At 45.1% G+C, this 23,489-nt stretch overlaps 1 protein-coding gene across 1 annotated transcript in view; it reads left to right on the top strand.

Moving 5' to 3' along the window:
• Positions 1 to 262: 262 nt before the first annotated feature.
• Positions 263 to 23,489, top strand: part of ephb3a (eph receptor B3a) — a 34,076-nt gene continuing 10,849 nt past the window's right edge. Inside the window, exons 1-11 of the mRNA XM_013133207.3 lie at positions 263 to 985; positions 5,682 to 5,746; positions 7,657 to 8,329; positions 11,256 to 11,411; positions 15,239 to 15,574; positions 16,643 to 16,767; positions 18,389 to 18,545; positions 19,281 to 19,389; positions 19,724 to 19,776; positions 21,397 to 21,519; positions 22,376 to 22,623. Of these exons, the coding sequence (XP_012988661.1) occupies positions 922 to 985; positions 5,682 to 5,746; positions 7,657 to 8,329; positions 11,256 to 11,411; positions 15,239 to 15,574; positions 16,643 to 16,767; positions 18,389 to 18,545; positions 19,281 to 19,389; positions 19,724 to 19,776; positions 21,397 to 21,519; positions 22,376 to 22,623 (2,109 nt within the window). The 5' untranslated portion in view covers positions 263 to 921. The remainder of the gene's footprint in view (positions 986 to 5,681; positions 5,747 to 7,656; positions 8,330 to 11,255; positions 11,412 to 15,238; positions 15,575 to 16,642; positions 16,768 to 18,388; positions 18,546 to 19,280; positions 19,390 to 19,723; positions 19,777 to 21,396; positions 21,520 to 22,375; positions 22,624 to 23,489) is intronic.

Genomic DNA, 23,489 nt, shown 5'->3' with positions numbered 1-23,489 from the left:
TCTAATTATGAGGGGTCTCAGACGAATTGTTATTAAGGGGCCCTCTGCCCCAAAATGTTTGGGAACCACTAACCTGCACAGTGAGTTATGTTTTAATAAAACGGTCGTTCAAAAGGCCCCGTACGTAATTAAAATCACATCCATAGTGGCCGCATTAACACTTAACAACCCCCGGGTGGCGCTATCTCGCCATTTCAAAACAAAGCTTGGCTATGACATTCGTCACCGAGACACAATTCGTTTTCTATCGAGAAGGCATTGAGACAGGTCAAGGCTTGAATTAACAGAACCACCGCGTAAATCGAGGCTTTTTCTCTGATACTGCTGCATGACATTCTCTGTGCATCTCAGGAGGGGTGTGACTTGCATGTTTGCAGAGCAAGGAGGGCAGCTGCTCCGCGCTCCACAGCCGACAACCCCCCCTTCCACTCCTTCACCCGTACGCCCCCAGCCCCCTCTGTCTCCGCTGTCCCGATTGCCATTCCAACGCACACTCCTTGTGGAGCAACAGCTACAACTGAGTTAGCGAAGTGGATTACGGCGTTTTTGCAGAAAAAAAATTGATGTTATCTTTTTTTGGACGATTGTGCGAGGACACAGGTGCGCTTTTGGACAATGGTTTGCCACCCGTAAAGCGCGAGAAAGGCGTTAGAGAAAGAGCGCATTGTAATGCTCTGTAGCTTTGCCCTTTCCGTGGATTTGCCCGATGGTTTCATTGAAAAACAAAAAGTACTTCATTACTGCTTTCAGCGATTGGATGTAGTGGGATGGATTTTTTCTCTCTCCCTGCGCTAATTCAAGACATGAGAATAAAAAGACTTGTAAATCGTTCTGTGACTCTGGCTGTTTAGCGTCTGGGTTGTGTGGAACCGTCCGATGGGTCCAGTATATACCTTTATTCATGTGGCAAGATCCTAGTTTATGACAATGGATTACTTGCTGTGGATTTGCAGCTTTGTGCTTCCCGTGGTAATAGCAGTTGAAGGTATGTGCAATCATCTTAATTCAGGCCTACAAGCCTACAGTCTTTTGTTTGAACTTTTATTTCACATAGGATAATGTCGAGTTTTCCGAAGACTAGTATTGTTTTTACGCCTCTGTAATAAAGTCCTATAAACGCAGTTATTTTAGAAAAATAGAACGTATACATGAAGTGTGTATTTTGCTGTTTAAATGTCACATTAATACGCTGTTATTTTAATCAGAGGTTGACATATGGTAATAGTAGATTAATATAAAACCAGTAAGTCCTGTTAGATATCTCCAAAAAAACGATAGAGTCGATCGGTTGATATGACACTATTATTAATATTGACGTTCATATTGGATTCTATTAAAATATCGCCTTTTATTGCATCGCCCCAAATAATGTAACCAGGCGCTAGGCTGTGTTTTTTTTATGGAACCGATCGCTGACATTAACACACTTGACACACACAACAATAACAACCATACAACTACAACGTTGCTTTTGCTACAGCTCTCACCACAAAGGGAAGGAACGCCCCATGGGCTCTCGGTCCCCCATGTGTCACGTTAGAGTCACACTCCGGTGTGATCTTTTCCGCTGCATACCTGTCGCCGTAGTCAAGTACGTTTTGCTCTGATGTCACACCCAGTAGCTAGGCTTGTCCTGGGTTGCAGCTTGAAGGAAGCCCATAAAAACCTCCGTTTGACATAATACTGTACAGCCAGCACTCCATTGTTCGCACAAAGTAAACATGACATTAATTACACTGAAAGGGAGGTTATAGTGTTTAGGCATGTCATATGTGTTTTATTCTATTGGCATGAGTCCAAAATAGCCTAAAACATGCTTAGTGTAATGCGCTTTGAGGCCAGACAGTCTGTAGTGCATCATTTAAGTAGGAAGAAACCATTCGTCTGATACCCCGAAGCCATCCTTTTGTTTTAAAGCGCCTGGCTGCCGTGTACTCCTCCCCGGAACCCACACAAACAAATCACCAGAGGATCTCACACTCGGCCAGTGTCAACGCCATTAGATGGTGGTGTCACTGGACAGACGCGGGGCCTACAGAACGACAGGGCAAAGACACACACAAGCATGTTGCCTCCGGCGGTTTTCCCTGGTGGAGCCGTATCGGTCTACAGTAGCCGGGCGTCACGTCTCGGCAGGACGTGTAGCTTCCGTCTGTCCAACGGCTATGAGCACTCTCACCCACGGCGTTGACATTGTCGGGTGATTTGACGAGGACGGCACTGAACGGTCGGACTGAACCGTTGAAGCTCAGCCAACCTGAACCTGAGGGAACTCCATTTAGGCCTAACCAAATGGTTACTTCTCTCCCAACGCCCCCACCCCCCACCCCCCGTCCCCTCCCCGCCCCCACCCCCCGTCCCCGTCCTGGCCTGCCTTTCCCTCTCCGAGTACAATCTGCTTCTGCTGGATGCCAGCCAGTGTTGTGTCTCATCAATTCTGGTGTCAGCATCTAAATCAATGCAGCAGCAGAAGTACCAGCCTCCCTAACTGCCCCCCCCCCCACCCCCAAACAACTTATGTTACTCAACCCAGGGTTGTTAACTAATGTCTGGCCTCTTGGGGTGCGTGGAGGTGACGGTGGCGGGAGTGCATCATGGGTTTCGGGGTTGGTTGGGTCTATTCCTTCCTGTCAGGATTTGTTGGAATTTGGTTATTGAACTGGCAGGTGATATCCATTTGTATTTTTTTTCAATTCTTGTGCCAGTGTCATGAATCCGATTTAATTTGAGTTCCTTTGGAATGTATGTAAGAATTCAATAGGCAGATTTGTATTGGTTTTAATTAGGATTTTTCTCCAATATAGGTATGTCAGTTGATTTTATATATTTTGCGTGTGTGTGTGTGTGTGTGTGGGGGGGGGGGGGGGGGGGGTTTGTCCATGAGTTTAGTTGGTGACATAAGCACTGACCTCCTAGTCACCAACCGAAATTAGACTCGCTGACTTCAAACCTTTAAACATAATGATGACTACTTTATTTTCATGGTAATGGAAAATACATTTGCTCAGATAACCTTTTGCATTCCATAGAAACAGAGGACTAGTTATACATGACTTTCAATGTATTTCCAGTAATGTGCTTTATATTAACACATTTAATGTATTTCCAGTAATGTGCTCTCTTGATTTTCTTATCTGTACATTATAATGTACTGCATTATTCTAAATTGAACTATTGGCGCAGATGCCAATAGCCTGAAGAAGCAAGTTGAAATAGGGTCAGCTTGATTTGATTAAAGTGGTCCATCATAATTCGAACATCAAATCTCCACATGTTGTTTTTGTACTCGGAAGATGCGCTTGCATGCAGTCTAGTTTTAGAAACCAGCCGCACAGAGAAGGCCTTTGCACTCTGGATTTGCTGCTCCGAACCCGGTCGGTATGAATCAATGTGTTTTCTTTTGTCTTACTGTATGCCCATCTATGCCTGTGTGTATCAGGTCATGGACACACTCAGAGGAGAGATGTTGGGCCCTTTAAATGTTCCGTCGTTTGTGGATGTGTGTGTCAAATTAATTCGAGGAGTGGGCTTCCTTTCGTAGCGTCCAATCTCAACAAAGTGAATTAAACATTAGCATGTGTGCTCCCTCCAGCAGAAGTACAGAGTTACAGGCACATTTTGCTTCAGTGATCAAAAACAATAAATACCAGGGGCGGTGAATGAGATGCTGTGAGTCCCCATTTGAGAATTGTTTTTTTGTTTTTTTTGCCCCCGGGGGGCATCTCCACTGCCAGTAGTTTTGTGTGTGTAGTAGGGGGCGATGGCGTAGGAAGAGACTTTCACACTTGAGGCACTAGAGAACACATTTTCGGCGCAGCAAAAGCATGTTTGTATTAGTGTTGGGCCTGCATCTCATGTCCGAAGCCTGTGTGTGAACCGCCTCGGATCCACGCGGCGCGTTCATGTGTGTGTGATGGTACCCCTGATCCACACGGCGCGTTCATGTGTGTGTGATGGTACCCCTGATCCACACGCCGCGTTCATGTGTGTGCTCGTGCATGGAGAGGTGCGCTTGGTCAGAGCAAGGCCTGTTGAGTAAGATGTGCTAATTCTCCATCAGATCTGTGAACAGTTCCGTTAGTAGAGTCTCTGTTGCTTTAAGGCACACAAAGCAGATCGAAGGCCTAAGAAATTACCTGGATCCTTGGATGTGCCTGGTGGTAAATGCGAAGACAGTCAATGCTCTCATTGTCCAATGAATGATGAACTGTTATTGGCATTTATTTCAATTCTGCTCTTGTTCAAAGCTCTTCCAGCTGTCTGTCTAGCAGTGGTCTCCAGAATTATTGGAACCCAGCTTGATCTTACACTTAACATTTGGGATACATCTTACATTTAATTCAGAAAAAAATTTTGAAAGAAAAAGCTGATCCTTAATCAAGAAAACAAGTGTCTTCAGAGGTTTGTTACAGCTATTGGCACCATTTATTGCATTATCCACCCCCTATTGCCAAGATGACAGCAATGGTTATTCCCCGATTTTATTTTGTGAGGTGGAAGAACACATTGAAGGGGATCTGAGACATACATCTTTGCAGAATCTCTCCAGATCCTTCCTGCAGAGCCCTTGATCCTCGCATGTGGACTCTACTCTTGCGCTCCTCCCACAGGCTTTCAATAAGGTTTAGGTCAGGGGACTGGAAAGGCCCTCGCAAAAGCTATATTCTGTGTTCAGTGAGCCATTTTGGCGTTACTCTGGAGAAGTGCTTAGAATCATTGTCCTGCTGGAAGGAGCCTTCGATGGTAATATAGAATGCTAATACAAATTATGCTAACTGATTTGGCTCATGCAAATGTTGTAATGACAGTTGGGGTGATGCAACATATTGCAGTACAGACAGAGCACAGATAGATGGGTACATCTCCTGCTTCCTGTGTTTATTCTGTTTCACTTCCTGCTTGGATTCTGTGGGTACAGTCATAATGGCCGCCAATCCACTAATTCTCTACGTTCTTATTTCTTTAAGGTAGCATAACCTGTTGCCAGGCAGGAACAAACAGATTTTCATTCTCTCTTAAAATGAGCTGTAGGAACCGAAGTGACCATTTAGGAGAATCCACTATGTCTGCGCCCAGGAGTGCTTGGTGATTCATTGCGATATCGCTTGGCAATAAAGCTGTGAAATTCGATTTTATGTGATTTTTTTTCTGCCGTTGACCAAGAGGATAAAACATTTTCTCCAAGTCTACATTTTAAGTGATATCAAAAGGCTGCACTTTCTTTTCTGATAATATTATTGCTGCAGTTCAGTAAAAAAATCTCCCAGTCCTTCCGGATCTGGCTTTATGCATCAACGTGATTGCCTTTCACCTCTGTGTAGATTCTTTTGTGTGTGTATTTTGCTATGTTGTTTTCCACTAGCATTACCATTACACCAATTATAATAATATTAGATTAAAGAGAATTTGGATCTTTATTTTGCAGTGCTTTCTTAAATGTGTCTGTGTTCATAGAATGTATGACATTGGACTCGCTCCCTTATGATAAGATTGATCCCAGGTACAGAGAAAAGGTTTTCAAATTATTTTTGTTGATGTTGTTGTTGTTGTTGATGTTGTTGTTGTTGTTGTTGTTGTTGTTGTTGGTCTCTAAGCTCATGTAACCCACCACTAATTAACAGCTACAGTGTTTGAGCATAACGTCTCCTAGGTTAACAAACACTTGTGTTCTTGATATGCAGAAACACTGATGGACAGCAAGTGGGCCACCACAGAACTGGCCTGGACCACGTTTCCTGAGAGTGGGGTGAGTGTGTGTGTGTGTGTGTGTGATGTATGTGTTCAAGTGTGTGTGGGTGATGTATATTTGCGAGTGTGTGTGTGTGATGTGTGTGTGTGTGTGTGATGTATGTTTGCAAGTGTGTGTGTGATGTGTGTGTGTGCGATGAATGTGTGTGTGTGAGATGTGTGTGTGTATGTTATATGTGGTGTGTATGCAGTATTCCCCAGCATTTGTTCCATCTGCTAGTTAATAGATGTCCCACTGTTTTATAACTCTGTTTACAAAGTCTCTGTTTGTTTTCTTGGTTGCTATAAAACAAATGAGAAACATGCACCTTTAAGCAGTTTGAGTTTGACATTTAAGTTTTCACTAAGTTTCTCCAGGATTAGGATACTTAGAACTCAAAACCCCCCAAAATCTCCCTAAAAACATTAAAATACGATTCCTTAAAATATTCCACAAAGCAAACCACCAACAACTCACCTCTAACCCATTCTCATAGTTTGTACACATGTGTAGATCCACCACACACATGTCTGTAAGCCACCCAAGCTGAAGAATTGCAAAATGTGTACCATAAAAATGAGGACACCCGGAGGCTGGGGATGTGTTTTCCAGCTGATCATTTCCCCTCGTAAGAATGGTGAGAAAGTAAATCCCCCCCCCCCAAAAAAAACCTGAATTTGACCCCCATGCTAACAGTTTGACATGTAATTTGTCTTTGGTACGTGAGCGCAAAGTCAGTCAGTGGAGACGATGGGTTGCCATGGCAACAATCTCGGGCAGTCCAGCCTGCTCTACAGCCTTTCGGCAGGTTCACACAGAGGAAGTCATACGTCACAAGGCCAAGGCGGCCCTCTTAAAATGCGTGACAAGCCCATATGTTTTTGTCCAGGTGCAATTATCATACTTGCGAGGTGTCGCGGCGATGTGAGCACTTGATTTATGGTGTGCGATACTGGCTCCTGGACTTTTGGCATAAATCGTATGCGCGCGTACGCCGGCCATATTGAATGACTCACTCTGTCCCTCCTGTTAAATTGATCAGTGTTTGGAGCCCTCGTTAGCAATGGAAATTAATTATTCAGGTTGAGTTGTTAAAATCTAAAGATTAACTTCTCGGAAGAGATGATTATTTCCTTGGACAAAAATCTGCTAATATCCCAGTCTCTCATGGATCATGGTTAATCATGGATGTAATCTTGTTAATAGGTAGCTATTTGACTCCTTCCTATAGGTAGTTCTGCCTATATTATAATAATGTAAAATATATTTGGTGTAGAAGACATCTGATTGTATGAACTGGTGAAAATAGTTTGAATATGCTGACTGTAGGAAACCCTATCATAGTTAGAATGCTGTTAAAGCTAAGTGCTGTGAAATGATTCATTGACTGCTCGACTTAATTAGGTATACTGACCATGTTTCATTGCATGCAAAAATACTCCTTGTGGGCTGAAGAGTAGGCCTGGGAAATGTTCCACTTGAAATATGCCACTTGAATGGTATATGCGCAAATCTATCCGGGATGCAATCAGCAAGATGCCGTTTCATTGGAATTGTCCCCTTAATAAATAAACACGGGTTGCTTTCTAAACAGAGTGAGGTGAAATACGACAGACCCCTTGCATACATGCCCCTTAATCACTTCCAATAGCAGCACCTGCTAAATTACTGGGGCATTTGGAAAACATGTATTTCCCGGAAAGGAATAGGCTACCTTTTTTTGAGGAACGATGGCGTGTGCGGTCGAACGCTATTTATTTTCACCGACTCTGGTGGCAGCCGGCCGGGGATTTTCACCCCGAAACGGGACCGTTAAATCGGGTGGAGCTAACGATTTTAACAGGAAACGGCTGGTTTTACCCATGTCCTGATAATACGAGCGGTTCTTTCCAACCCGGGTCACAGCCCTTGTCTCTGTCGTCCCGCAGTGGGAGGAGGTCAGCGGCTACGACGACTCCATGAGCCCCATCAGGACTTACCAGGTGTGCAACGTGCGCGAGCCCAACCAGAACAACTGGCTGAGGACGGACTTCATTCCACGCAGGGGCGTGCTGCGTATCTATGTGGAGCTCAAGTTCTCGGTGCGGGACTGTGCCAGTATTCCCAACATCCCCGGCTCCTGCAAGGAGACCTTTAACCTGTTCTACTACGAGTCGGACGGCGACACGGCCACAGGCAGCAGTCCCGCGTGGAGGGAGAGCCCTTACGTGAAGGTGGACACAGTCGCCCCGGACGAGAGTTTCTCCCTCCTGGAGGCGGGCAGGATCAACACCAAAGTGCGAAGCTTTGGCCCTCTGTCAAAGACCGGCTTCTACCTGGCCTTCCAGGACCTGGGGGCTTGCATGTCGCTGATTTCCGTGCGGGTTTTCTTCAAGAAGTGCTCGACAACCATCGCCAACTTTGCCGTCTTTCCAGAGACCGCCACCGGGGCTGAGGCCACCTCCCTGGTCATCGCCCCGGGGGCGTGTGTGCCCAACGCGCAGGAGGTGTCCTTCCCGCTGAAGTTGTACTGCAACGGGGACGGCGAGTGGATGGTTCCGGTCGGGTCCTGCACCTGCAATCCCGGGTTTGAGCCGGCCACGACCGACACTCAGTGCCAGGGTGAGTCGGCGGCCTTTTGACTAGAGTGTGAGTTTGTTAATGCTCAACTGAAGCCTGTTTATAATGTTCAGTGCGTGTGTGACACCGGTCTGCACCACCCTCTCTGTACGTATTGTCTGGCGCATGAATGAAGGGTGGAGGAGGGTGGAGCGTTTGCATTAATGAGCTGTTGCGGAAAAGCAGCGGCATACAAATATTGAGTGAGAGAGAAAGAGAGAGGATGATTGGAAGGAAAGGCGGACTGGGATGGTGGGGAAGGACAATGACTGTGAGTGGAGGGAGCTAACATAGTGGGTGGGAGAGTGAGAGAGAGATTGCGAGAGAAAAGATTGTGAGAGCAGAAATGAGGAGGGGGAAGGAGAGATGAAGCGAGAGAAAGACAGAAAGAGCCGTGAATTGGCCATTGTACAAGCCAAAATGAGGAGCATTTACAAAAAAAAACATCCTGCCTTTCTCCTCTCGTCTCCTCTCCTCACTTCTCCTCTCGTCTCCTCTCGTCTCGTTTCCTCTCCTCTCTTCACCTCTCCTCTCCTCACTTCTCTTCTCATTTCCTCTCCTCTCGTCACCTCTCCTCTCCTCATTTCTCCTCTCGTCTCCTCTCCTCTCGTTTCCTCTCGTCTCCTCACTTCTCCTCTCCTCACCTGGGTGTGAGAAACGGCAAATAACGGCGAGTAACACGCGCCTGAGAGCTCATTTATCGCCATTTTGCGGCTCAAGGTTAAAAGCCTGCCGTCGACTCCTGATAAAAGGCTCTCCAGAGGTTTCAGGCAGTGGCAGGCGGTGGCGAGGCAGAGGAAGTGTAATTTCCTGTATGGTCTCCCTGCCGTTAGTTAATCTACAGACGGCTGCACTCATTAACACTGCTCAGACCACCGTGAGCCAACACTGCCACCCCTCACCATTAATCACCGGGATGTTTAATTTCTTACCTCTGACGAGAGAAAGAGGGAGTGGGAGAGAGAGGGTGGGCCGAGGAAGGGGGGGGGCAAAGAGAGAGAGAAAGAGAGAGGGTAGAAGTATTTTGGGCCAGAGGGAGAAAGAAAATTAGCGAGTGAGTGCAGGGCCAGACAGAGAGGGGGAGCAGCGGGGAGAGAGAGGGCCAATAAGGGCCACGTTTCGTTCCGGTACTGGAGAGAAAGACAAATGGGCATGCCCTCCTAGGAGGTTAATGTATTAAAGCGCAGGACTCAGGTGATGAGGCACTTCTCCTCGAGAAACAAAACAAATAAACGAAAGAACACGTCGACGCAGTGTATAATAGGACACACATAAATCAGAAGAGCGTTTCCTGAGTGTGTCGGGGGGCCAGAGGTCCCTGTTGAGTTAGGAGGGCTGAAACACATTTTTGCGTTATCTCTGCTATTTATTACACAGCTTCGGAGTGAGAACGTGGATCATTAAAGCTCTAATTTCACTGAAAGTGGCATTCCAGAAAATCAGGACATAGACTAAGTTCAAACAGGAAAACCACTTAGCCGGACTAGTTAATCACACCCACCCGCCCAGCTAGGTTTTACGAGCCGTCACGCTGATAGGACAGATGTCAGTGGGAGCTACGGTTTTACTCCACACTTAAGGATCGTGGGAAAGGTAAAAGTAAAGTCTACTTCCTAAGTGCTATTTACAACCTTTTAGTGTAAATCTCCTTAACCCTTCGTTCAATGCAAATCCTATTTCGTTTTTTAACCTCCAGCAGTTATATTAAGATGAACGAGACGTGACTGCCAAATTTGCGTCGGCGATACTGGCTTTTTTTTTTGTTGTTGTTGAGTGAAATGGATGAAAATGGCAATTCTTGCATGCTACCTTCCGAGGTAAAGTGGAGCACTTTTTCCCGAACAAGGCTCCCCGCGGCTACTGAGATCTAAAGACGACGTTTCGCTCAATGTATGTTGGAGTTAAATAAGGAATGATGTAAGGATTCCGGTGCTTTCAGCTCCATTAACAGAAGCAGCATTTTTTTGGGGGGGGGGGGGGGGCATCTAGAAATATCTCACACTAACACCAAAATGATTCTACTGTCACCAGCAACAGCTCTTATTTCGACGGAGAACGCCGTGTTAGTTATCAGGTAAACAACATTGTCAGTGAGATTTTAAGGCCTTCCAAGTCCCGTGCGTTTCGCCTGTGGCACAGCGAGTGAGCCAGTGTGAATCGAAAATTGGATTTATTTTTTATGTTAATGTTATTTAAATAAAATTGGTTTCACGACAATTGTTGTATTCTAAATAGGCGCTTAATTGTAGCCTTTTAATGATATTTCCTCTAATGAAGTTGGAGATTGATTTGATCGGGTATAGACCTTCCATTCAGGGAAGGCCTATCTGAAACACTGCACTAATGCTAAACACATTGTAAGGTAATATCCCTGTACCGTAGTTGAACTTGATTGATGACTTGTATGCTTTTGGACCCGCTTCTTGAATTAGGTGTTGAAGCAGCGAGTCCTAAGCCCCGACTGAATACTGAGCGATGGACTCACGTGTATCCTAATCTTTGAATAGCATCCTCAATCCCTGTTAGCTAGACAGGAGCAATCTATTGTCATCCCGGCATCTTCATCTTTTACTCTTCATTTGCCTGTCAGTCGTCTCCAGGATTGATATCCCTTCAGTGTGATGATGGAAATGTAAATGTATGAAGTATTTGGGCCGACTAAATAGACCTTCCCCTTTAAGAAGAGTTAGTTATTCTGACCCATATTTCAACACTGCACGGACAGAGACAGTCTGGTCCCTGATGTGATGTTTGGCTTTAAACGGACTCTTGTCTTCTCTATCTTATCTAAAAGTACCCCTGACCAAGAGTTAGGTATTGTTCCTTTATACTGGACTGATGTAGTCCTATGACATCAGCCTTGGTTCAACTTTGGGCTTGACTGACATTCTAACGGCGCCACCTTTGGATTACGCCCTTTCCCTTGTAGCGTGCACCCCCGGGTCATTCAAATACAAACCAGGAGAGGGTTCCTGTTACCCCTGCCCCCCCAACAGTCGCACCAGCACGAGGGGCGCCAACGTCTGCCCCTGCCAGAGCGGATTTTACCGCGCCGACAGCGACTCTCCAGACTCGGCCTGCACCTGTAAGTCAAGCTCGTAACTTCTGTTTTCAGTTAACAAGACTTGTTTGCAACAGTGTTTCGCGATGTTAACCAGGGGTAAATTATAAACTGCCACCTTACAAGGTATTGTGGGACACTTTTGCCACAGACACCATTCAACTATGGCAGCTAGCAGGAATACACGGCAGCAGTTAGCGGGAATACACGACAGCAGTTAGCGGGAATACACGGCAGCAGTTAGCGGGAATACACTGCAGCAGTTAGCAGGAATTCCCTGGAGCAGTTAGCAGGAATACACTGCAGCAGTTAGCGGGAATACACTGCAGCAGTTAGCGGGAATACACTGCAGCAGTTAGCAGGAATTCACTGGAGCAGTTAGCAGGAATACACTGCAGCAGTTAGCGGGAATACACTGCAGCAGTTAGCGGGAATACACTGCAGCAGTTAGCGGGAATACACTGCAGCAGTTAGCAGGAATACACTGCAGCAGTTAGCAGGAATTCACTGCAGCAGTTAGCAGGAATACACTGAAGAAGTAGGCCTGAATACACTGTAGCCACTTGTAAGAGGGGGCAGCTGCTAATATACGAAAACTCAAATTAGCTCACTAGTTATTTAAGTCAGCAACATTAGTTGGCTAGCTAGTCAAACATAACGTGTCAGTTAACACTTTGACATGTCAAATAACATAATATAGATTTTGGGATAAGTCACATTCGCTTTAGCTAGGCATCTCAGGATTGATTTAGTAATTCATGTGAGTAAAGTCACTTTTTGTTCTATTGGAATCAGTTAACTTTAGTTCATAAAAAGAGTTAATAGGTTACAAATTAAACAAGCAAGATAGCCAAACATCTACACCTACTGCTCAGAACAACAGGGCAGTAGGTCACACTGCATGTTTTCTGCCTTGTCTAGTCGGCAGAAAAGTTCCCATTACAAATGCAAATAGGACAGTGTATTTACACACAGTGTATTATGTTAATGTAATTTTAATGGAAAGATCAACTGACTGATTCAAGTTGTGGATTGCGGATTCTCCATTGATCAAGCTATGTAGTCTGGGGCCAGGCTTAATCTGTATCCGGGAAACTGTCCAAGAGAGTGTTGGAAAACCCCTGCAGTAGTTTTTGGAGGGCCTCTGGTACTTTTGTCCCAACAAGCCACTGCACTGTACCCCTTGATCCGGAAAACTGGCCAAAGATATTGGCTAAATTTAACATTGGTTTTGCAGGTAATGTAACTGCAGAGAGCAAATGGATTCCCTATTCAAAAAGAATAATGTTTAGAAGGAAAAACACCTTTGAGCTGAGGACAAGGAATAATGGAGAACAAATAACTAAATAAAAAATAAAACTGGATTGGAAATTCAGAAGTCAAAGTTAAAGCAGTATACAACCTTGCACAATTGAAACATAGCACGCATGCTATGGAAACATCAGCTCCATTTTATTTAGAAGTGTAAAGAGTTGACATTATATAAAAAAGTATAAAAGATATCTAAAACACATTGTACTCACTGAACGTTTTAAAGGTTGTACTGTGTCTCTAGCTTAAACACTGTGGGTAGTGTAGCAAACCAAATAATAATGTTATTATAGTAATCAATTATTATGGTGATAACCTAGCAAAACAATACGATAGAGTTATATAGTATGTTACAGTACAGCATATAGTCAAAGACAAAAACACAATAGGTAACTTTATCTTTTCTCCCCACTCACGAATTTACGTGTCCGTATGAATCTTGGCGATTTCTCTTGTCAGGAATATTGGCACTTTATGTCACTGTCCTTGTAGCTCATTCAGATTCTATACTTGTCAGAGCTTATGCCAGGCCAGGCAGCTGTTTTGCGAGGGTAGTAGAAAGCTCAGCACACGCTTCTCAGTTGGAGCCCAGCGCTGCAGACCGGGTGCCCAATTAGACGAGGCCAAACTCCAAACTGTGTCATTCTAATTGGATAGGACAGAGCATGGGGTGAGATTCTCTGTGCTCCGGGCGAACAGGCAGAGGGAGCTGATCTGAGCTGGTCGAGCCACGTGAACCGAGAGAAACCCCGGTAGCGTGGTCTCCTCGGCCGTGCCTTGCTCTCCGCCTGCATCTCGCACTACGTGTTGTCTGGCTCCGCTCTGAGATGGGTTAGGGTTTGATTTCCCCTCGGTCTCTGTTACTGGAATGAAAGGAACCTTCTGCTCATTGCAGCAGCTGTCCCCTGCAGCAGATATCACACTTTATTATGATTTCATACAGCTCTTATTTAAAGAACTCCTCTTTATTGAGTAACACTGGGCCCATAGGAACAGAATGCGCCACTGCTGCACATAAAGATACGAGACCTGCAATTCAGACCGGTGCTTTTTTTATGGCGACTGAAATTAATCAGGCTTCGTGAATAGTGGTGTGTAGGCAGTTTGTTGCACAGACATATTCTGTTTGAGCAATACTGATATTTATTTTGTCGTCTATAGCACAACATACAGTATGTCTACTTAGTGTAATTCACTGCCATTTGTTCCGCAATGGGCAATAAGTTCAAGTCATTGTAACAATAAAATCTTCTGTGGAATGATCATGATATATGTAAAATGTGCTGTGGATAGCTTTCCCCTGCCAGAAACGTAGAAATTGTATGAACTGTATAGACCCAGAAAGATTTACGGACAAATTGTTATCTGATGTGGCTAATAATAAAATACAGAAGTGATCCTCTGACTAATAGAAAAGATCTAAGATGTTCAAAGAATGACGGGTAACCCTACAAGAACTAAACAAGGCATTTATCATGGATTAGTGAACAGTTTATTCATAGTTGATAGACTATTACTTAAAATATACAGGACACCATAAACCATTTACTAACTGTTAGGAACATATTTTAGTTTGTTCTTATTTAAAGTGTTGCCTAATGCAAATGTATAAATATTTAATTGTTTTAGGTAACCATTATCACCCACATGACTACAAAATAATGGATGATGTTTTGGCCCTACTCGATGCTCGTTTAGGCCTTTGAAGAGCATTTTAGTGGTTCAGTCATTTAACACGTTTTCGTTTGAAAGCATTTATTGGGAATAGGCTAAGGTGCTCTTAACTTTGTGAGGGAGAACAGACGAAAAGGAAAGAGGGGTTTGGATGAGTTTCTTTTTACAGGAATGGAGAAATGTACCAAACTACAAATACGCAAAAAGGAAGTTCTGGGTTTCTAGTGATTTGACCGAGATTGACCGCGGTCCACACACCTGACTGTTCAAAACGTTGTTTTGCTCAGCATAGCATAAAACAGTTCGACTGTGTTCACATTATGTCATCCTCAAGTCCTTGAGACAGTTGTTTCACAACATCTTTCACAATGTCTGGAGTGTGTATCATTCACCCATTGACATGTTAAGGAGGATCAGACACTGTTGAAGTGTCCACCAACAGCCAGCATGTCCAGGTTTTTTTTAAGAGATCACACAAAGCATTAATGAAGTATTTAGAGTAAAAATAGCCCGCACTTTAGATGAGTCAACATAAAAACACTAGATGAGTCAACACACAAAAAAAGATGCAGTCTGCAAACTCTCACTTTGGTTTGTATGTGCATAATCTTAAAGTAGACTCACTATCACGCCCCAGCCGTGAAATCCCAAGTTGGAAAGAGATGACATGGAGCGCATATCAGCACATACGTGACATTCTCTGGGACACGTTTCGGGTCGACAGCACCACTTCTACAACCAGCGGCCAAATATCCAGGACACTAGCTGTGTGGTTTTAACAGTCAGGTTTCTATGTCTGGGATTTAGTGCCTCTGCAAGCAGTGTTCAAAGGACGTCACTAATCGGTTTGTGGCGTTCCTGTCCAGCCATACCCTCGGCGCCCCAGAACGTCTTCTCCACTGTCAACGAGACCTCCATCTCCCTGGAGTGGGAGGACCCACTGGACCCGGGCGGGCGGGACGACATCATCTACAACGTGGTGTGCAAGAAGTGCCTGAGCGAGAGGAGCATGTGCACGCGCTGCGACGAGAACGTGGACATGACACCGCGGCGGCTGGGCCTCACCCAGAAGAAGGTGGTGGTGAGAAACCTGCAGGCGCACACCCGCTACAGCTTCGAGGTCCAGGCGGTCAACGGCGTTTCTGGAAAGAGCCCGGGCGTGCCGCGCTATGCCACCGTCAACATCACAACCAACCAGGCCGGTTAGTGTCAACACAGCCCTTTGTCGGCACTTAACACTGGCTGACGTCAGCGCATTATGTCTCCTCGATAACACGACACGTGTGGTCACATCTGTAAATGCAATAGCTGCCTACCTCTTAACATCGCCACTTAACATCGCCACTTAACATCGCCACTTAACATCGCCACTTAACATCGCCACTTAATGTCGCCACTCAACTTCACTACTTAACATCACCACTCAACATCGCCACATTACATCACCACTTAATGTTGCCACTCACCATCACTACTCCACCTCACAACTCAACATCACTACTTAACATCACCACTTAACATCACTACATAATGTCACCACTCAACATCCCTACTTAATGTCACCATTCAACATAGTACTTTAAATCACAACTCAACATCACTACTTAACATCACCGCTCAGCATTACTGTTAATGTCATCACTCAACATCACCACTTTACATCATTACTTAACATCTCAACTCAACATCACTACTTAACGTCATCGCTCAGCATTACTGTTAATGTCATCACTCAACATCACCACTTTACATCATTACTTAACATCTCAACTCAACATCACTACTTAACGTCATCGCTCAGCATTACTGTTAATGTCATCACTCAACATCACCACTTTACATCATTACTTAACATCTCAACTCAACATCACTACTTAACGTCATCGCTCAGCATGACAGTTAGTCATCACTCAACTTCACTAACATCACAACTCAACATCACTATTTAATATCACCACTGAACCTCAACACTCAACTCAACTTTTATCTACATTTTACAATGCCAGTTAGCTTCTGCTGTCTTTATTGTTCTCAGTACAGAGGCTTTGTGTGAATTTACAGACTCAGTGTGTGTCCTTTCAGCTTAGAAGCAAATCAATAAACTGAAATATCACCAAGAAGGGTCATATAAATGTCATGTTAAGAAGTCAGATAATAATAAACAACACTACATGAACATCTGCTTCACTTTCCTGACTACATTTCTTGACTTTGACAAAAAACATGAAACAAAAAAACATTCAGCATGACTCTTCATCGTCCAATCACAGCACCGTCAGCAATACCCACAGTGCATCTGATGAAGTCGACATCAGACTCTCTGAGCCTGTCCTGGCTGCCGCCTGAGAGACCCAACGGAGTCATCCTGGATTATGAGATCAAGTACTACGAAAGGGTGAGGCTCCATTTTATTGCCTGTTAAAATAACTGGATTTGTGCCTGGTAAAATAGCTGGTTTAGTGACTGGTAATGTAAATGGTTTTGAGCTTGATAATGTAACTGGTTTAGTGACTGGTAATGTTACCGGTTTTGAGCCTGATAATGTAACTGGTTTAGTGACTGGTAATGTAACTGGTTTTGAGCCTGATAATGTAACTTGTTTCCCTTGTAATGTAACTGGTTTTGTGCCCGGTAATGTAACTGGTTTTGTGCCTGGTAATATAGCTGGTTTTGTGCCTGGTAATATACACTCACCTAAAGGATTATTAGGAACACTTGTTTAATTTCTCATTAATGCAATTATCTAATCAACCAATCACATGGCAGTTGCTTCAATGCATTTAGGGGTGTGGTCCTGGTCAAGACAATCTCCTGAACTCCAAACTGAATGTCAGAATGGGAAAGAAAGGTGGTTTAAGCAATTTTGAGCGTGGCATGGTTGGTGCCAGACGGGCCGGTCTGAGTATTTCACAATCTGCTCAGTTACTGGGAGTTTCACGCACAACCATTTCTAGGGTTTACAAAGAATGGTGTGAAAAGGGAAAAACATCCAGTATGGGGTAGTCCTGTGGGCGAAAATGCCTTGTTGATGCTAGAGGTCAGAGGAGAATGGGCCGACTGATTCAAGCTGATAGAAGAGCAACTTTGGTATGCAACCGAGGTATGCAGCAAAGCATTTGTGAAGCCACAACACGCACAACCTTGAGGCGGATGGGACCCCACCGGGTACAGCAGAAGACCCCACCGGGTACCACTCATCTCCACTACAAATGAGGCTACAATTTGCACGAGCTCACCAAAATTGGACAGTTGAAGACTGGAAGAACGTTGCCTGATCTGATGAGTCACGATTTCTGTTGAGACATTCAGATGGTAGAGTCAGAATTTGGCGTAAACAGAATGAGAACATGGATCCATCATGCCTTGTTACCACTGTGCAGGCTGGTGGTGGTGGTGGTGGTGTAATGGTGTGGGGGATGTTTTCTTGGCACACTTTAGGCCCCTTAGTGCCAATTGGGCATCGTTTAAATGCCATGGCCTACCTGAGCATTGTTTCTGACCATGTCCATCCCTTTATGACCACCATGTACCCATCCTCTGATGGCTACTTCCAGCAGGATAATGCACCATGTCACAAAGCGCGAATCATTTCAAATTGGTTTCTTGAACATGACAATGAGTTCACTGTACTGAAATGGCCCCCACAGTCACCAGATCTCAACCCAATAGAGCATCTTTGGGATGTGGTGGAACGGGAGCTTCGTGCCCTGGATGTGCATCCCAACAAATCTCCATCAACTGCAAGATGCTATCCTATCAATATGGGCCAACATTTCTAAAGAATATGCTTTCAGCACCTTGTTGAATCAACAGCCACGCAGAATTAAGGCAGCTCTGAAAGCAAACGGGGGTCAAACACAGTATTAGTATGGCGTTCCTAATAATCCTTTAGGCGAGTGTAGTTGGTTTTGTTGTGGCCCGTTTCCCAGTGTGGTCACCAGTGTACAGCCTGGGTTCTACCACCCCTCTGTGACCACCACGGGTTCATAAATGCGTTGGACGGATGTGTTGCACAGGGCCAGGCGCTGTCCCACACGGTGACGGCCCAGCACAGCACGGCCCGTGTGGAGGGTCTGCGGTCGGCCACTCCCTACGTGGTGCAGGTCCGGGCCCGCACTGTGGCCGGCTATGGCCGCTACAGCATCCCAATGGACTTCAGCACCTCCGTGCACAGTGAGTACTAGTTCTCCATCTTCTCTTCCTCCTCCTCACTCTTCACACCTCGTCTTTGCTCTGTCCTCCTTCAGTTCTTCATTGTGTCTCTCTCCCTCTCTGATAACTTCACCACCTCCATCGTTACTCTCTACTCCTCTTCTCTCTGTTTCTCTCTCGCCTTCCTAATGACTTAATGTATCTCTCTTTCTCCTTCCTTCCAGTTAATCATTGTCCTTCACCATTGCTAATGTCTTTCATAGTTTTTCTCACCAGTGTTTCAAAGCTTCTCTATGATCACTTTAATTAGTACAATCCATCCAAGCAGTGAAAGAAAAACTGAAGAAGCTATTTCAAGAAGGGGAGCTATTTTAGAAATGGCCCGTAATGGCTGTGTGATATGTTTACAGCCTACTGCCTTTTTGTTATAGTTGCACATGAATGGCAGATTAATACCAACCAAAACACAGAAATATAATTTGTATTGGAGTATTGCTATTGGATATTTTTAAAATAATTATTATTTAAAATTCTTGCTTTTCTTAATTTAATCTATTAATTGTTGCCCAATTTCAAAACATAAATCTACAGGATGGAATACAATGCAAATTCCAATTCCATTTTTTGGCATGAATCTTTCCTTCCAACTACGCTATTTCATTATGAGGTTCTTCTGGGACATTTCAGGCTACATTTCAGGTGGGTCGTCTCGTTTTCTTATTAATTTATCACCTAAATTCCCGTGGTCATTTTTAGGTGACCCTCAGAAATCAGTGCAGGACCAGTTGCCTCTAATCGTGGGCTCGGCGTCTGCCGGGCTAGTGGTCATCGTTGCCCTTGTGGTCATTGCGATATTATGTTCAAGGTGAGTGTTGCACTGTCATAAGATCATCTGATGACTCTTCATGGAAATATTTTGGTCATATGTGGTCATTCTTTGGCAGTATTTGTTCATTGTTTGGCCGTATTTGGTCGTTGTCGGGTATCTTGAAATCTTAAATCCTGAAAAGCCACTTAGAAAGGCTTAAGCCACCCGGAGAATGGTTCCATTATTTCAGTTCCAACTGTCTGCATAAAATAAATTATGTTCTTGTTTTTTGAAAGCAGCCTGTGTATCTACTGCAGACGGTCTGCAGAGACAAAGGATTGATCATGCGAATAAGATTGTGTGTGTGTGTGTGTGTGGTCCTTGTTTGCAGGAAGCAGCGCAGCAATTCGGAGCTGGAATACACAGAGAAACTGCAGCAGTACGGTAAGCTTTGGGGGGTGGGTCCGTGTGTGTGTGTGTGTGTGAGTGAGTGTGCATTTTTCCCTTATTTTGAAAAAGGCAATTATTTTGGCTTAAGTATTAAGTTTAGGGCAAAAGCACCAGCTAGACTTAGAGTTGGAATTAGAGTTAGGATTAGGTGTCATTCTAAGGGTTGGGATTAGGGTTAGGGATTAGGTTAAGTATATTTTGATAAGGGTTGGGATAGGGTTAAGGTTAAGGTAAAGTTTAGGATTAGTGAAACTATGCAATTAACTTTGTTATTAGCTAAGTATACATTTGTGTTCTTCCTTTATACTGCTGAGGACCAAAATATCCTCATAAATCAAAGACATAATTGGTCCCTAGGCTGAATTTGACTTAGGAGTTACTTTAAGGGTAAAAGTTACAATTAGGTTAATGATTAGAATTAGGTTTAAGGTTACAGAAAGGTATTAAGGATTAAGGCTTGAATTAGCTTTAGTGCTGGGGGTTAGAAATATTTTGAATTCTATAATGAAATATAAAATCTGTAACGTTTGTGTTGGAGGGAGTTGTGTGTGTACTATACAGCTGAAGTCCTAGAGAGATGCACTTTCAGCTGCACCTTTGTTCAAACTAGAACAGGAAAATACCAGATTTAATCAATTATCAAGACAGGAAACTTTGCTCAATCAAAGTCATGGTCAGATAGAACACAGCTCAGTAGAATCCCTGGCTCTCTGACTCCACAGGGGAACAGACTCCCTGGCTCTCTGACTCCACAGGGGAACAGACTCCCTGGCTCTCTGACTCCACAGGGGAACAGACTCCCTGGCTCTCTGACTCCACAGGGGAACAGACTCCCTGGCTCTCTGACTCCACAGGGGAACAGACTCCCTGGCTCTCTGACTCCACAGGGGAACAGACTCCCTGGCTCTCTGACTCCACAGGGGAACAGACTCCCTGGCTCTCTGACTCCACAGGGGAACAGACTCCCTGGCTCTCTGACTCCACAGGGGAACAGATTCACTGGCTCTCTGACTCCACAGGGGAACAGACTCCCTGGCTCTCTGACTCCACAGGGGAACAGATTCACTGGCTCTCTGACTCCACAGGGGAACAGATTCACTGGCTCTCTGACTCCACAGGGGAACAGATTCATTGGCTCTCTGACTCCACAGGGGAACAGACTCCCTGGCTCTCTGACTCCACAGGGGAACAGATTCACTGGCTATCTGACTCCACAGGGGAACAGATTCACTGGCTCTCTGACTCCACAGGGGAACGGATTCATTGGCTCTCTGACTCCACATGGGAACAGACTCCCTGGCTCTCTGACTCCACAGAGGAACAGACTCCCTGGTTTTCTAAGAACCCACAATGGAGGAGTCTCAATGAATCACTGCCTTCACAGCAGCGGAGACTACCTACCTCTTCACTATTTAAAACTCAACAAGCTGTGTGATAGATATACCCTTGCACTGTTCATGCATAAAATGTGATTCTATTAAATAACTGTATTAGTTAATAACCCTCCAATGGAACAAATTCATTCAAAAACCTTACTGAGGCTTGGTAAAAAAAAAAAAAGATCTGATGAACCCTGTTAATTTGGGCTCTGTTCCTTTCGATCTCTGTCTACAGTCTCTCCAGGAGTCAAAGTGTACATTGATCCATTCACTTACGAAGACCCCAACGAGGCCGTCCACGAATTTGCCAAAGAGATTGACATCTCGTGTGTGAAGATCGAGGAAGTTATTGGCGCAGGTAAACCAAACGGTGTAGCTGAAGTGGAGTGTTGGGGGTGAGTGGTGGGAGGGGCGGGCTTTGTGGATTGTATGTTCGAGTACTGGGAGGGATGTTGGATGGGGCCTGTTTGTGAAGTGGGAGGAATGTTGGACTAGGGGTCTGAGAGAGTGTGTTTGTTAAGAGGGATATTTGGGGGACGATGTGTATTTTAGGGAGTGTGTGATATTGGACTGTGGCGGGAGGATGTTGTTGGTTCGGCGAAGTGTGTGCGTGTGTGTGTGTGTGTGTTTTCAAGTGGTAGCAGTGGCTGTTGAGCGGCTGTGTGGGGGGGAGGATGGGTTTGGAGTGTATGTAAAACGTCTCCTTTGCTTCTCTCATCCACCCAGTCAGCTGTTTCTTCTCAAAAAGAGGGTTGCGTATTTTCCTAACTTTGCCTTGAATGTCCACCTTCTTTTCTCTGGCCTGCTTGCCCTGCCTGTCCTCTGTAAACACACACCTTTTTACCAAGGCACCAGAACCCCCAGGCTCCTGACCCGCCCACACTCCCCGTCAACCACTAGCAGGCTCCACCCCCAGTCACGGCTCAACCTGATCTCCCTTCAAACCCTCCCCAACCTCTCAGACTCCTGAGTTTCCTCTCGGTCTTTTCCCTCCTTCCCATCTCTCTCTCTGTCACGTACATGCGGCTGAACTCCCATCCTTTCACTTCCCAAGCTCTTTCGTCCTTCCTCCCCAATATTCCCAGCGTTCCTCCTCCTCCGTTCAAGCGGTAACACTGCCTCTTCCTCTCCCTCACTACTCCTGCCCTCCTCCCCCCTCCCTCCAACCTCTTCCACTCCCCCGTCCCTCCCCCCACCCCCGACCCTCCTCCCAGGGGAGTTTGGGGAGGTGTGCCGCGGCCGTCTGAAGCAGCCCGGTCGGCGCGAGGCGGTGGTGGCCATCAAGACGCTGAAGGCAGGCTACACGGAGCGGCAGAGGCGGGACTTCCTGGGCGAGGCGTCGATCATGGGCCAGTTCGACCATCCGAACGTGATCCGCCTGGAGGGGGTGCTGACCCGCAGCTGCCCAGTGCTCATCATCACCGAGTTCATGGAGAACGGCGCGCTGGACTCCTTCCTCAGGGTGAGTCGTGACACGCCGCTGATTCACGCAGAGTGTCAGTAGTCGATGCGTAGTCGCACAGTTCCTGACCTCGACGGCTACGCGACGGCCTGTGGCGAACGCGCCGAGCGACGGCGTCTGACAACACGCCGAGCCCTTTGTGACGTCTCTTGACAGATGGCGTTCGAGGAACGCTGTGTAGTTTAGTTTTGTTGTTCGCGCTGCACGGGAGGGAGTTTGCCGTCATTTGCTGTTCTCTGACAGTTTTGTTTATTAATTAAATCATATCTTAGCCAGTGTTTATAGATCAAAACATATTTTTGCGGTTCACTTGGAGCCGTCAATTGATCACATCAAATTGTTTTCAATTAATTCCAAACTGGAACTCAGCCTCCTCAGAGCTTGGTTTTACATAACATTTTAAATAGAGACACAGTAACTGTCTTGCTTCATATTTGTAAATAATTTAGAACAATTAGCCATTTTTCACTTGGAAAATCCAAGGGGCGTGAATACTTTTTAGCCACTGTATTTTACTTTTATTTGGGGTACATTTTTTAATTAAATCTCTCAATTATGTATTATTATTATCCCCTAAACTTCCATAATTCTCTTTTACAACAGGAACATTTAGTTTTTTAAATTTGCTTAATGACCGGAGGGGCTCTAACCCCATCCTGATTGATTTTGTTACCGAAACCATTCCCAGATCCAGAGGGAACAGCGTCCCAGTGGTCAGCCCAAACCCTGTACCACTACTAGGCATAACTGCGTACCAATGAAAGAATGGAGCTCTAATCTCTTTCTGATTGGTTTCAACATTTAAAGTCATGTAGAAAAATAATTTCAGTGTCACTTCTGTAATAATTTCATTAGATTTAGGATCC

The sequence above is a fragment of the Esox lucius genome, chromosome 3 (assembly GCF_011004845.1).
Source record: "Esox lucius isolate fEsoLuc1 chromosome 3, fEsoLuc1.pri, whole genome shotgun sequence".
Taxonomy (NCBI): domain Eukaryota; kingdom Metazoa; phylum Chordata; class Actinopteri; order Esociformes; family Esocidae; genus Esox; species Esox lucius.
This window is presented reverse-complemented; position numbering and strand designations above follow the sequence as displayed.